Consider the following 14,922-nt stretch of genomic DNA (forward strand, 5'->3'; position numbering starts at 1 on the left):
TCTTCCTCTGATTTCTGTTTTCTTACTCTATCATGGATCCTTGAAACTGCCTTCATTGCTTCCTGCAACAGAACAGAAAAGGCATTCAGACCTACTGCAAAGGCTGTTTCACTGGCCCATTTCCCCCATTCCTGCCCTGGTTTCCCCCTGTGGCGCCAGCCCCTCTGCCTGCCCAGCTTGTCTCCTCCCTGGAACTGGTCCCTTAGAGAAGTGCAGAGCCCAGGCACACACTGCTGTCGGAGGTGCGGGAAAATGCAGCATCTTCACCTGGCATCCTCAGATGCTCCCGCCTCCACAGCGCCTGTTTCCCCACCTTCGCCTCATTGATGTTGGAAGGAGGTCCCAGTCGCTCATGGCTCATCGCTTTGGGGCAGGGAGTGTTTCTGCCACACCATCTTCTGTGCAGCCGCCCCTCAGCTGGGGAATTCGCCCACCTCTTTCTCTTGTGAGCTCAGCAGGTGTGTCTTCTCCACTCAGACTGGGGAGGAGGAATTGGCATTTGTTGAATGCCTACAGAGCACCAGGCACTGGAAGCTGTGCTTCTGTGTCATTTTAAAAACGTTTAATTCAAGTATAACATACATACATGTAGTATACAGAAAAGTGTGCTGATCTGTACGCAGCCTGCTGCATTTTCACAAAGTGGTCACACTTGTGTAACCAGCACAGTAGAACACCAGGAGCACCCAGAAGCCCTGGTACCTCCATTCTGCTTCCAGGGGTGATCATGATCCCGATTCCTAACAGTGGGGATTAGCTTTGGCACAGTGGCTCACGCCTGTAATCCCAGCAATGTGGGTAGTTGAAGGGGAAGATTGCTTGAGCTCAGGAGTTTGAAACCAGCCTGAGAAAGAGCAAGACTCTGTCTCTACTAAAAATAGAAAAATTAGCCCAGTGTTGTGGCAGGAGCCTATTCCCAGTTACCTGGGAGGCTGAGGCAGGAGGATCACTTGAATCCAAGAGTTTGATGTTGATGTGAGGTAGGCTGATGTCATGGCACTCTAGCCTGGGCAGCAAAGGGAGACTACATCTAAAAAAAAAAAAGTGGCATATGTGGTATTTAATCCTCACAACCAAGCAAGAGGGAGAAGGAGAAGTGGGTCACCCTCCTTTCCACATGAGCAACCAGACTTGGAGAAATTAAGTAACTGCCCAAGGACACACAGGCAGCTAATGGTGGAGCTTGGAGTTTAAGGTCATATCCTTTCCTCCTTCCTTTGGTTCTTTCCTTCTCCGTCCCTCCTGCCCCTGCGATTGTGAGTCTGAAGTTATTGAGTTACTGGTCCTAACCACCTGGTGTAGGTGACCAGGACAGAAGTCTATCTCTCGTCCTGGTTTGTATTCTAAGTCCTGCCCTGGACTCAGCAGAACACCTGGGGCTTCCACCTGGTGGTCACCAGGCCTTGCCCTGGCATTCATGTGAAGAGGGGCCAAATTCCCCTGCCTCCTTCGTCCACCCTTACTGCCCACTACCATGCCTGCCACTTACTGCCTGTCAGCAGAATTGAAGGACAGAGCTGGCTCTGTTTCCTGTGTGTACCTGCACTGCTCACTGGTGAGTGGGACTCCAGCCTCTGAGCTGCTTTTCCAAAGGAGTGTTGCTTCCTGGGGCTGCGCCTCTCCAATGTCTCTATTATGGGAACTGATGCTTGGTAGCTGCGCAACAAACAGCCTGGTCCAAGGAAATGGTACCCAGGCTGGTTTTGCTGTGCAGCCATCCAGGGCTGCTTAACGTCTCTTGCTAATGAGGTTTCTGCCACATTAACTCTGGTGATGCTGGAAGGGAGGGGACTGCCACAGGAGGGTTTGTGCTTTGTGGTGGGCAGGGGAGGGGGCGTCTGTCCAGCTGACAGGCCGCCGCATGGGCTCAGTGCTCAGAAACATAGTGGAATGAGTAAGGGGCAAAACTCAGGCCCCACCACCATCCTCAATGGCAGTCTCCAGGACCACCTGTGGGAGTTCAGAAGGCAGGAGTTTCCCTGGGACAATGCGATTGTTTAACTGCATTGTTTAAACTGCAGCACGTGTGAGCTTTAACTTTTATAACCCCCTTCAGAGGGGAAGAAGTGGTGAAGGGGGACAGTCATTTTTTCAGGGTCATAGTGCTGGACTGCTCAGCATTAGTAGTGGCAGTGTGATGCCTTCCTGACAATACAGTTGGTTGTCACCGGCTGTGTGACAGTCTCCTCTTGTAAGCTTATGTTACGGAAGAGGAGACCAAGGCCCAAAGAGGCAGCCAGTGCTAAGTTTGGTTTTGAGCCCAGGCCTCAGGTGCCCCTCCCAGACAAGCTACTTCCCCCACGGGGGTTCCTTTGGGGCAGCTGGCTGACCTGATGCCCCACTGCTTACTCGGCTGGCCTGACTCCCAGGAGTTAGCATGGAGCATTTCCTACTCAAAGGATAGCAGCCAGGCCCCACGGAGGGGCACACGCAGCTCCAGGTATCTATTCTGTGTTTGGACAAAGGGAAGGAGTGGCAGATAAGATCAAAGGAAACTAGGTGAGAGGCAGGTGGGATCTGTCCCCCCTTTAGTCTATCTGTGTCCCATTGACACTAATCCCTGGTCTCATGTGCACCCTCACCCTTGCGCCTACTCAAACTTGACTTCTGGAAACATGAAACAAATTCCTTTACACCAAGAATCAGCGAGCCGATGAGCTTTTTGTTTGCATTTTCCTGGGAGCACCTGAGATTTATGAGTGGGTGAAGTCCTGGTCTCTGGGTTGAGATCCAAGCTGGGTTCAGGTCTTCATCATCAAATGTTCTTAAGAACCCACCTTGAAGGTGCGTGACCTGGTGCACACACACATGTCCATCCACACAAGGTAGGTCAGGGGCACTGAATGTCATCCCATGGGCCGAGAGAGCAGGCAGAGAGGGGCGATTACAGAATTAGTTCCCTCCTAATTAGAGGAGTAGGCATAGGATCTAAGGGGTGGCTTGAAGGACCAGCAGAGACAAGGGAGGGATGGTCCAGCCAGATCTCAGGAGCACCTCCGAGGAGGGTGAGCTCTCAGCATCCCACCCATGGACATTGATAACCTCCTTTCTTCCTGGGTGAACTGCAGCGGGAACTTGGGGGTACAGAACAACCCTTAAGAGGCCATCTCTTGTCCCCTAGCCTGGGCAGGGAGCCAGAGCTGTGACTCCTGACTTCCTGGATCCAGCCAGGGTTGCTAATCTCCCTCATGCCATGAGTACTGGAACCAATTTATCCACTGGCATCACAGCCTGCTCGTGTGGCTTCCCTCCTGAGCAACACTGGACGGTCTCCCTGAGCAGCACTGGACGGTCTCCTCTCTGCCCCATCCCAGGCGGAACACAGGGAAGGCCTGTAGGGGAAATGCAGGGGCCAGTTCCCCCCCCCATACACACCTCCTCTATTCTCTGGAAGGTGAGCATTGTTGTGCCCCGGCTGAGGGGCCAGTGTCAACTCTTCCTTCTCTCCACCCATAGGGTGCCTGTACCCAAGTCTCCCTCACCCATTCCCCCCAAAGTAGGAGTTGGCCCCTCTGCCCCTTGCTCCAAAATGCTGGCTGGGTGCAGAGGCTACAACCTGGTTTGCTTTAGCCCTAGCTGGGGATATTAAAGCACTTCACACCTCTCTGCCAGATGCTCCTCAAACTTGAATATGCATGCAAACCACCGAGGTGGGATCCAGAAAAACTGCTTTTGTGACAGACTTCCAGGTGATGCTGGTGCAGCTGGTCCCCCAGGTGCTAGGGACTTGCTGAGTCGTCTGTGCAGCAATTCCTGCAGTCACCTACTGATAACAGCAGTGAGTGGCCACGCCACACTGGGCAACAGCCAGCAGCCCCCAGCAGCACACTGAGCACAGTTACAATCTGATCTTCTCACTATCCCTGGGAGGTCAGCATCAATAACTACAGTCTTGCTCAAAGTCACACAGTGAGTTGGTGGCCTTGAGCCTTGGCCTCTGATCCTCAGGACCAGGCCCACCCCTCCTCCCTACAGAGACAAAAGACTATTACAGAGTGTAAGTTCTGGCAGCCAACTCTGCCAGCCTTGGCTGAGGGTACCACGCATACCTCGATTATGCTGCATGACAAAAATTTTCATTTTACCAGGAGAAGACTGAGGCTTGAGGGCTTAGAAAACTCACATGAGGCCACTCATTGGGTACATTGCTGACTTTGTCTGCCCCTGGACCAACAGTCTTCTGACAAGGAAACACTGGAATCCTTGGGCTGCTCTGGTTCCTTGTAGGGCCTCCTGTTGGGAAGGCTCAGGGCCACCAGTCCAGGACAGGCCAGGCTGCCCAGAGCCTCTGTGTGACTTGGAAGGCAGGCAGAGCAGGCCCGGTGCTCTATAGTGGGGTGGCTGAGTGAGCAGGCAGCAGGAAGCCAGAGCCAAGTCCAGCCTTGGCTGGTGCCCAGCTTCCCCCAACCCCAGGTTAATCCCCTTAGGCCAGTCTGCTGCAGGGACCAATCAGGTTAGAGCGTGAAGGGGGATTAGTGGCAAGAACATGGGGTCCTGACCTCGGCTTCCTCATCCTGGCAGAGCAGGCGGATTGGCAGAGTGTGCAGGAGCTGTGTGCCCAGGGATGGTGCCACGTCACGGTGGGGCTTGGCTGCCCACTTCTGGGAGGAAGGCTGGGGCCTCTGCTCACTCCCAGACCTAGTGGGGGCTGCTGATGGCAGAGCTTACCTCTCTGGGGCCCTTGATTTGGGGTGCAGAGGTCTAGGCTGAGGGGGGAATCTCTGCCTGCAAGATCCTTACCCTGAGCTCCCCAGAGTGGGCTTTTAGGGGCTCAGCTCCTCATTGCGCATACCCTGCCAGGATGCGGGGGCAGAGGTCACAGTTGACAGAACACATCCTTGCTCAGCACCTTCCTGACCCTCATTTCCTGGGTCTCCGGCCTGGTCAGGCAGAGCAGGTGCAAGCACCCCATTGCTCAGGGGTGGAGCTGTGGTCTGGTGCTGCAGAACCAGCCTGTGTGGCCCTGAGGCCCTGCCTCCCACCTCAGCCACACAGCCTCTCCTGACTCCTTATATTGACCAGGAAAACAGAGAGTTTGGAGCAGGAGAGTCAGGTAAGGATCCACTTTCGTTCAACTCAGATAAGAATTAAGGAGCCCCTGCAATGTGCCAATGGAGAGGGAGAGCGTGTCTGCCCTAAGGAAATCATGGTCTGGAGGGGAGATGGGCACTAACCATATCTATAGTCACTGCATCAGTACACTTTTATATGTGGTAGTACAGTCCTGGGTTGGTGCTGGAAAGGAGAAGCAGTCTATAGTGGAGGAAGCTGCCCAGTTAAGGCTCAGGGGAGCTATCTGTAGGCTGAGATGTGAAGGATGAATAGAAGTTTATGGGGTGAAGAACACTCCAGGCAGAGGCAGCAGCAAGTGCAAGCGTCCTGTGGCAGGAAGGGCCTGGGTAACTGGAGGCGTGGCAGCATAGGGGGAGTAGTGGGTGGGGCTGAGAGCAGATAGTGCTTCTCACATCAGATCCTGCAAGGTAAGGGCCACTCTCTACTCCCACCTTATAGATGAGAAAACTGAGGTCACATAGCTTAAGTGACTTGCTCAAGACCCCATGATTTAAGTGGATGAGTCAGAGCTTATTGAACCCAAGTCTCTACCATGTCGCTCAGCTGTGAACTTTCTCTGCTACACCCTTGCCTCTCCCTGGACCAGCAGCCTCAGCATCCCTCTAGTGCTTGTCAGAAATCCAGAATCTCTGCCTCAGAATCTGTTCCCAGCCCTCTCCCTGTCTGACTGCTGAACCCTTCCTCTGGGAATCTTTCGTGGTGCCCCTTGTCCACAAACCTGCTATGCCCTGCTGAGCCCCTGTCTACTCCTAGGCCTCTGTGCCCTGTACTCCCTGGCTAGGGTCAGGCTGCCCGCTGCTCCCAGTATTGCTGTTTGTCCTTCCAGGTGTGGTCAGGCAGAGCAGGCACGATGGCATCTCTCAGTGTGTCTCACTCTGCCCTGACACATTCCAGCCATTCTCTTCCCTTAAGGCTTATGACAAGGCCATCATGGGGCAAAAATAACTAGGTTTGAAGGAGCTAAAGGAGGTTCAGGATTCCAGAAAATGAGGAGAAGTGTAGATGGTGCTTTTGGAGTCACCACACAGACCAGGTGCAATGGACATGAGAAACTTGTTTGGGAAAAGATGGGACAAGTGTTGCCTAGGTAGGAAGTCAGTTGGGGGAGGAGGGAGGGTGAGGAGAGAGAGAGAGAGAGAGAGAGGGAGAGGGAGAGGGAGAGAGAGAGAGAGAGAGAGAGAGAGAAAGAGAGAGAGTGGCTGAGGCGTCCAGGACAGGCTTATGGCTCCCCCTAGTGGTAAATCTGGAAACAGCCTGCAGAACTGGGAGCATTACAGTCGTGTGGAAAGGGATTGACTGGCTGTATTTCCTAAATGGAGGTTCTTGTTCAGAAATTTAAATACATGAACTCACATAATCTTCCCCCAAACCATGTGTTAAGTGATTTTCTGTCTATTTTACAAATAGGATTCCTGCAACTCTCAGGGCCCTGCGTCCCAAGGCCCATGGTTGGTCAAGGGCAGAAGCAGGAATTGAACCCGGTCCTTCTCTGCATATAGCTGCTCTTTCCACCACCCCCATGGCTGCCAGTGCCCTTTCCTGAAACTTCCCAGGCTCACCTTTTTCCTTCTGTCTAGCCATTGGCCTCTCCTGGGTCCCATGTTCAGTTTCTGTCATTTGCTTAAACAATGTGAACTGCTTTTTGTTGTGGGCTGGCCCTGGCTGGGCTTGAACTTGCCCGGCAGGGTCAGCTCTGCACCTACCTTTGGACCTTCTTCTCCTAACCGGTTCTTGGTGTCAGCATCACCAGGCACCTACCTGCCTGGGGGCTGTGTCTCTCCTCTGTAGGTGTTCACGCCCCCAAAGAAAAGCCTAAAAGATGGTCACTCACATCCTTCTCTGGTCTATCCTGCCACCTCTCCTGGCCTGCAGGGCTTTTACTGCTAACACTTTCTTCCCAGCCCCTCTGGTGCTCCCCAGTATGGCAGACTCTCTCTGCCGCCATGTCCTGCCCTGAGACCTGCCTCTTACCTTCTCTCTCCCCGCCACTTAGTTCCTGATGTGAGTCCCTACAGAATTGCTTTTGCTGAATTGCACATTGATGCAATGCTATTATAAGAAACATCCACTTGAACCCCATTTATTCCAAGGACCTAGTGATATTGATCAGGCCACACTGTTATTTTTATAAAGACCTCTGGGAACATTCTTATCTCATCTCAGTACCCAAACAGTGGTGTTCCTGAGATGCTGATAGTTTTAAGCTTAACCGTGTATTGTGGATGCTGCACACTGCCACTTCCCCTTTCGAGTGCAGTTGGTGGGAAATCTTGGAACCTGCTCCTGCCCCTGCCCCGGCAGCAGCTGGTATGTGGGTCAGAGGGGGGGTGTTTTCCTAGCACTGCTATTGATTCTTCTCTTGGCCCCATTTTTCCTCCTGCTCTCTTGCTGTTCTGTAAGTCCCTCCAAGCTACCTTTTAAAGCCTCTCTGGAACAAAGTCAGGTCTAAGTCAATAAGCTAATCAATACAAACAAAAACCTTCCTTGCAGGGTTGTGGGAAGGATCGATGGAGTAGTGAATGTAAGTGCTGGCCCGAGGTCCCTGCCAGGCTCAGCTGGGGCCGCTGCCCCAACTCTGTGGAAGTCTCTGGCCCCGTCCTTCACAGCACGTGCACCCCGGGAGAAGGCGCGTGGCTGTGTCCATCTTCTCCCAGCCCTCCCCTCAGAAGTCAACTTTCCCTCCTTCCTCCCTGGGATCCCAGAAGCCCCGAAGAACCAAGCACCCCACCTGATGCCTGTCTTAATCTTTTCAGGCATCTGTAACAAAATACCACAGACCAGAGGCTTATAAATAACAGCAGTGTATTTCTCACTGTTCTGGAGGTGAGACATCCAAGAACAAGGTGCTGGCAGATTTAGTGTGTTGTGAGGGCTGCTTCTCGGTTCATAGGTGGCGCCAACTGGCTCATTTTACATGATGAGGGGGACAAGGCAGCTCTTGGGACCTCTTTTATAAGGGCAGTAATAGGAGTGGAGTCTTCATGACCAAATCACTTCCCTCAGACCCCCACCTCTTAATATCATCACTTTGGGGATTAGGTTTCAACACTTGAATTTGTGGGACACACAAACATTCAAACAATAGTAATGTGTCTGGGAGTCTTGGCATGTAGGTTGGTCTCCATGGGTGGGGAGACTTAGAGACCATCTGGTCCAGCCTACAAATTTGACAAATGAGGCAGCTGAGGCTGGGAGAAGAAGCGAGTGTCTGAGTGTCAGGCCGCAGGGAAGCAAGACCCAGTCAGGAACAGAAGGTGGGACACAGGCGGTCCCCAGGTTATGAACAAGATAGTTTTTGTAGGTTTGTTCTTAAGTTGAATTTGATGTAATTTAGAAGAGGAACATCTGCCTATTACCTGTTAAAGCATCTGTTCATAAGTGTAAGTTGTATGTCAGTTGGCTGTTTGTAACTTGGGGATTTATTGTAATAGCATCTGTTCCTAAGTGCAAGTTGTATCTCAGGGACTGCCTGTAGTTGTGTAGAAGAGAAAGCTGGGTTTGTTTTGCAGGCTTGAGATGCCATCTTTCAAGGAGAGAGAGAGTGGAGGGAGGGGGACACTGATGGTGGCAAAGCCCCTGCAGACCACAGCTGCCTAGCTGGTTTCCTGAAGGCTGCCAGTTAGGGAGACAGAGGGACTGGAGTTTGGGGAGAGAAGGCACAGACATGGGAGGTTGTGGGGCAATCACTTTGCCAGGCTCTTATTCCCCCTACTTTGTACACAAGGAAGCTGGAGCTCTGGAGGGAAAGGGCTGACTTGCAGGTACACAGCCAGCATGCGGGAGGGCCGGGGCTGGAGCTCTGCCTCTCCGTCCAGGGCCCCTGTGCACAGTGCTGTGGCATGCCTGGTTTGTCTCAACAGGAAAACCCAGGCAGTGGCGGGGGCTCCTGCTGTGAGCTGTGTTCTCAGGTCCTGTGGGTGAGGGACTGAAAGAAGGGACTGGCTCAGGAGAAGGGGGTTCTGCAGAACTGCCCAGCACCGGGATCCCATGTCAGGGTAGTCAGTCTCTGGGTGTCCACCTGACACCTCGAGTGTGTCTGCGAGGCTGGGGGCACATGGTATGGGTCCCCACCTAGTCCAACCTCAGGCAAATTACTTGGTATCTTGGAGCTCAATTCCTTCCTCTGCAAAATGAGTGGGATAAAAATTCCCACTCCCAGTGCTGCTGTGTGGGGTTACCTAGAAGTTGCTTAACTTCTCTGAGCTTCCCCTTCCTCCTTTGAACCAGTGCAGCTGGTGGGGACACGCTCAGAGCCTGCTTTTTACCACCACTGTGAGAAGGAAAAGCCCACCTGGAAAGGGGCATTTGCACACATCTGCTGCAGGTGCTGGTGGGGCTGCTGACAGGGCAAGAGAGTCAGCTGGACGGGTGCTAGAGGCCCAATCCTACAGAGGGCCACAGGAAGGGTCTAGAACAATGGTTTTCAACCTTCCTAATGCCGTGGCCCTTTAATACAGTTCCTGTGGGTAGTGACCCACAGGTTGAGAACCACTGGTCTAGAAACTGGCCTGGTGCTTGCCAAGGACAGGGATTTGCAGAGTCCCTACAGTGCCTTTCCCCTCATGTCAGGACAGTAACATGATCCCTGCCCTCCGAGCCACAGGACAGGGCTTCGAAGGAGCAGTGCTGCAGCCTCAGGCCCGTATGGGCCATGGGTACACGCCGGGCTCTTAAGGTGCATGTGGGTCAGCCACTTGCTAGCTGGGTTATTGGGAAGTCAGTTGTGTCTCCTCAGCTCCATCATCAGTAAGACAGACATGAGGCCCAGGTACACTCGCCCCAGATGACCCAGGACCACTGTGGGTCACCAAGAAGCCCCCCTTGCTTGCTGCCCATATTTGCAGTGCCATGGGGGCTGAGCTGACCTCTGTGGGTCTGGTGGACAGGGTTGGGGTCTGGCAGGGCTGGACACAGCTGGGCCAGCCTTCTGCCTCCAGCTGCAGCCCCTCTGCCCAGAGAAGGGAGGTAGTGGGGGACCGAGCTCCCTCCAGGACAGGCTGCCTCTCTCCAGATCCATCATTCGTTCATCCATTCGTCCATTAGTCCCTAAGAGCTTACCGAGTGGCTATTGTGTGCCAGGCACTGTCCCAGGTGCTGGAAGGCAGTAATGACCAGTCCAGGTGCTGTGTGGCCCTCATCTCCCTGACTCATCATGGCACTCCGGGGCGTCTCTTCTCTGACCAGTACTTTTTCTCCCTCTGGCTTTATCCCCTAGGGACCTGAGCGAGAATGCCATCCAGGCCATCCCCAGGAAAGCTTTTCGTGGAGCTACAGACCTCAAAAATCTGTGAGTATGGGCTGGGAGGCAGAAGGGCACAGGGCCTTTCCAGTCTCAGGTCTCCCAGGGCTGTGCGGTTCAGGCAGCCAAGGAGATGACCTGGGCTCTTGATGGCCGGCATTGTCTTCTGGAACAATCCTTCCTGTGGAGGAAACAGGCAGCATCTACCTCTCCCTGAGGTATGATTTTGTGTGAGAGCCAAGCAAATGCTCAGAGGGAGCCCTTGGGGATCAGGTTGGAGAGTGTCAAGAATCATAGGGTTGGGAAGCCAGCCCCATATACCAGGGGTGGCAGGCTCAAACCTGGCCCTGGCCAAAAAAAAAAAAAAAAAAAAAGAATCATAGGGTTGGCTTGGTGCCTGTAGCTCAAGCGACTAGGGTGCCAGCCACATACACCAGAGCTAGAGGGTTTGAATCCAGCCTGGGCCTGCCAAACAACAATGACAACTACAACAAAAAAACAGCCAGGCATTGTTATGGGCCCCTGTAGTCCCAGCTACTCGGGAGGCTGAGGCAAGAGAATCACTTAAGCCCAGGAGTTGAAGGTTACTGTGAACTGTGATGCCAGCTCACATCACAGAGTCACAAGGGTGACAGCTTGAGGCTCTGTCTCAAAAAAAAAAAAAGAATCATAGGGTTCACAGGTGATGTTTACATGGCCTCTGTGCCCCTGCCTGGCAGTGCCCACCCCCCTGTCTGGACTGGGAGAATTGGATGTGAATTTTCTTCTCTAGTTACACATCATATAAGCTGCTGCAAGTCAGCTAAGTTCACTGAGCCTCAAGATATTGTTCTGGAAAATGGGGATAATAATATCTACTTCACAGGCTTGTTCTGAGGCTTAAATGAGATCAAAATGAATACGCTTTGTCAAGTGCTATTTAGATGTAATGGTTTATTATTTTATTCAGATTTATTCTGGTCCAGGCTTACCACCTTGCCATTTGCAGGAGGGGCAAATAAATGTCTGGCATGCTTTTCACACCTCCCATTCCCTGACCAGGGCAGACATTGGTAATCTATCACCACATTCTTTCCCACAGAGCTCACGTCACAGCTTCAGTTGTTCTGAAAGCAGCAACCTCTTGTCAATCTTTGACCGTCAGGCTGAACTGTTTGCCAGCTCTGGCTGCCACTGGTCCTGTGGGATGCTCTCTCGTTTTTCAGCTACCGGCACCCTCTAGGTGTTCTCCAAAATATGGTGTGGGGGTGCTTCCTCCCCAGGGGATACACAGATTGGGTAGAAGAATCTAATACGTATAACTTGTATTTACATGTATTAACCGCAAATAAGGGGAAAAAGAGCTATTTATTTATTTATTTATTTAATTTTTTTGAGACAGAGTCTCAAGCTGGGACTAGCTGTCTCTATCACCCTGGGGTTGAGTGCTGTGGGTGGGCTCAAGTAATCCTCATGCCTCAGCTTCTGGAATAGCTGGAACTACAGGTGCTCACCAGAATGTCCGGCTAATTTTTCTATTTTAGTAGAGTAATTTTTCTATTTTAGTAGCTCCTGCTCAGGCTGGTCTCCAATTCCTGAGCCCAAGCAATCCACCCGTCTCAGCCTCCCAGAGTGCTAGAATTACAGGCGTGAGCCACCTCACCTGGCCTTAAGCTTTTATTAATATTTACTATTGGACCTCTTTTTTTAAACTAATGGAGTGCTTGTTCAAAATGTTTGGACATGCATATTCTAGGCAATGTGCCCTCCTGTCTACAACCTTCCTTTGCTTCACAGACAGCTGGACAAGAACCAGATCAGCTGCATCGAGGAAGGGGCCTTCCGGGCTCTGCGGGGGCTGGAGGTGCTGTAAGTACCACACTGGGAAGGAAGGGGGTCCCCTTCTGTGTTCTGCATAGTAGGTGCTGGGGGACCCAGGCAGTGGGACCAGGGAGCATGGGGGCAGCAGACCTGCTCTCCTAGAGTTGCTGGCATGAGGGGACCACAGGAGCTCCTGCATCATGCCTGTGGCAGTGAAGCCCAGGCTGGCTGGGTGTGTGGTCCAGAGATTCTGACACCTGAGGCGGGAATGCCTTTCCCTTTTGCTTCTGTCTACTCCTCACCCTTTCTTCCAAGCTAGCCCAAGCCAGGGAAGGATCTACCCCTCTCCCAGCACCATGCCACCTCCCCCCACTTGCTGTCATGGTACAATTGGCTGACAGCAGTTACTGTCCTGGCTCAGGATATTCTCCTAGGGTGGGTCCTCCCCATCTTGTGTTCTTCAATATAGCGCTCTCCCTCCCTGCCCTTCTCTCCCTTTCAAGCCCACTGGTCCAGCACAGGTGTGAGATCCTCCCCGTTTATTAGCCCCATCCCAGGTAAGCTCCTGCTGGATGATGCTAAAGGACTCTTTCCATTTTAGGACCCTGAACAACAACAACATCACCACCATTCCTGTGTCCAGCTTCAACCACATGCCCAAGCTCCGGACCTTGTGAGTTAGTCAGGGGAAGCTGGAAGCAGAGTGGCCTGGGACCTAGGGAAGGCTTCTGAGGGCAGGGGCCAGAGCTCCTCCTCCCCCAAACCCCCAGAGGCCCGCAGGGTGGGGCCTCAGCAGAGCTGGAGGGGTGGGTGTGCTCTAAAATTGCAGGGCATCCCATGTTATTTACATTTGATTTTTCTTGGAACACAAATGATTTATTTTTGTGTTTGAAGATGAGTCAGGTGATTTGGGGCAGTGAATCTATGAGCTCATGAGATCAACCAATATTTGCTGGACACACTCCAGCCGCAGGTGTGCCCCCAGCATGCTGACGGAAGGGGAAGCTGCTGGGGTCTTCACTGTGGGGTGGCTCTCCTGGGCAGAACTGGGGGTGGCCTCCTGCCTGGGTGGCGGGTTCGCGTTGTCTGGCTGGGGCTGGGGATCCAGCTCGATTGAGAGCCAAACTGTCCTCCTGCAGCCGCTTGCACTCCAACCACCTGTTCTGTGACTGCCACCTGGCCTGGCTCTCGCAGTGGCTGAGGCAGCGGCCAACCATCGGGCTCTTCACCCAGTGCTCTGGCCCCGCCAGCCTGCGTGGCCTCAACGTGGCCGAGGTCCAGAAGAGCGAGTTCAGCTGCTCAGGTGGGTTCAGGCCTCTGCTAAGCTCTCAACTGCTCAGAGTCTCCTGCCTCACCCATTTCTTCCTCCTGTTCACACTTCTGGTTCCCTCTCATTCCCACCAGTAACCTCTTGTCCCGCCCATCATGGATCCACCCACCACCTCCTGTCCCCACCCATCATCACTTTCTGTCTCCGCCCATCACCCCCGTTCCCTTCTATGGGCTTTGTCTCTACAGTCTCTTGCCTTCTGTCCTTTCCCCCTCTGCCTCCACTGCCTCCTCCACTCGCTGTCCCCTTCTGTCTCACCCTCTGCTCTTTCTGTATCTGCCCAGTGTCTCCTCCCATCTCCTCCTGGCCTCTCACCAGCACTCCGCCCCTCCCTATTCCTTGTCCCCTGTTATGTCCACCTCTCTCCCTTCCTCCCATGGCTTCACCTCTGCGACTTTGACAAGTCATTGAACTGGCCCTCGAACCTTGGTTCCAGGTAGACCTCAGAGCCCCTGCCCCTTCACTTTCCACCTGGGGTGGCAGGACAGCCCCCTGATGGGTCGTCCATTTCTTCCCTGTCCCCATTGATCTCTCTGCTATAGTCAGGAAGGCCTAAAGGAACCCACAATCTGGGTCACTGCTGCCAAGTGCTCCCCAGTGCTCCTGCCAGAGTCTGGGCTGGACCAGCCTTGCCTCCCCCTGCCCACAGGCTCCTCACTCCCTGTGTCCCAGCCTCTGTCCCTTCCTGGAGCAGCTGTCTCCCACCCCGGCTTCTCACAGGCAGTTCCCCTGTTGGGTAGCCCTGCCCTCTTTGTTGCCTGCCCAGTCCCCCTCATCCTGCAAAGCCCTGGGAGACTTCTATGACCCCAGATGAGGTCCGCCAACAGTAAGGTGACCAGATGTCCCACTTATGGTGGGACAGTCCCAATTTTTAACAATTTGTCCCGTGTCCCACAGCATTTTTAAAAAGTCTTGATTTTTGGAAAGAATGCAGAACAAGCTAGGGAACCGCAGGAGAATGGGAAGGGAATTTACGGTTTTGGCTGCTGAAAAGGTTAATGTAACTCCATTTGGGAATGAAAAGGCTAATGTAAACTCCCTACTCCCCTCCTGGGCAAGGTCGCCCAGGTGGCGTTAGTATCAGAAGGATACTAACTAGGCAAGGACAATTAGCTCAGAAGGAGCCAAACTGTCTGGAACAAACAAGTAGTCCCCCCTCTTAAGAGGGTCCCTAACCATAAACAGCTCGGACAGTAGCCTGCCCTCCCCCCAGCCCAATGGTGTCCTGCTTTACCAATATTAAAATCTGGTCACCTTACCCAACAGACTCCGTGAGCACATGGAGTGTGCGTCTGGTGTTCCTGTTCACATCCTCAGCACTTTGCCTGTGCTTGGCATGTATAGATGAGCAAGGAATGTTTGCTGGGTTAGAAGACTTAGGGGCTGAGAGTTCCTCTCACACTACTGGACTCTGGGCCTGCCAGTCACACTGAGTCCTGAAGGAAACCATCTCCTAGGCCCAGCCCCGGGGCCTCCCTTG

At 53.2% G+C, this 14,922-nt stretch overlaps 1 protein-coding gene across 1 annotated transcript in view; it reads left to right on the forward strand.

Moving 5' to 3' along the window:
* Nucleotides 1-14,922, forward strand: part of SLIT1 (slit guidance ligand 1) — a 167,781-nt gene that overhangs the window by 100,170 nt on the left and 52,689 nt on the right. Inside the window, exons 5-8 of the mRNA XM_003787301.2 lie at nucleotides 10,289-10,360; nucleotides 12,089-12,160; nucleotides 12,714-12,785; nucleotides 13,252-13,415. Of these exons, the coding sequence (XP_003787349.1) occupies nucleotides 10,289-10,360; nucleotides 12,089-12,160; nucleotides 12,714-12,785; nucleotides 13,252-13,415 (380 nt within the window). The remainder of the gene's footprint in view (nucleotides 1-10,288; nucleotides 10,361-12,088; nucleotides 12,161-12,713; nucleotides 12,786-13,251; nucleotides 13,416-14,922) is intronic.

Source organism: Otolemur garnettii, unplaced genomic scaffold, assembly GCF_000181295.1.
Source record: "Otolemur garnettii isolate 467f Iridium unplaced genomic scaffold, OtoGar3 scaffold00021, whole genome shotgun sequence".
NCBI classification, from domain to species: domain Eukaryota; kingdom Metazoa; phylum Chordata; class Mammalia; order Primates; family Galagidae; genus Otolemur; species Otolemur garnettii.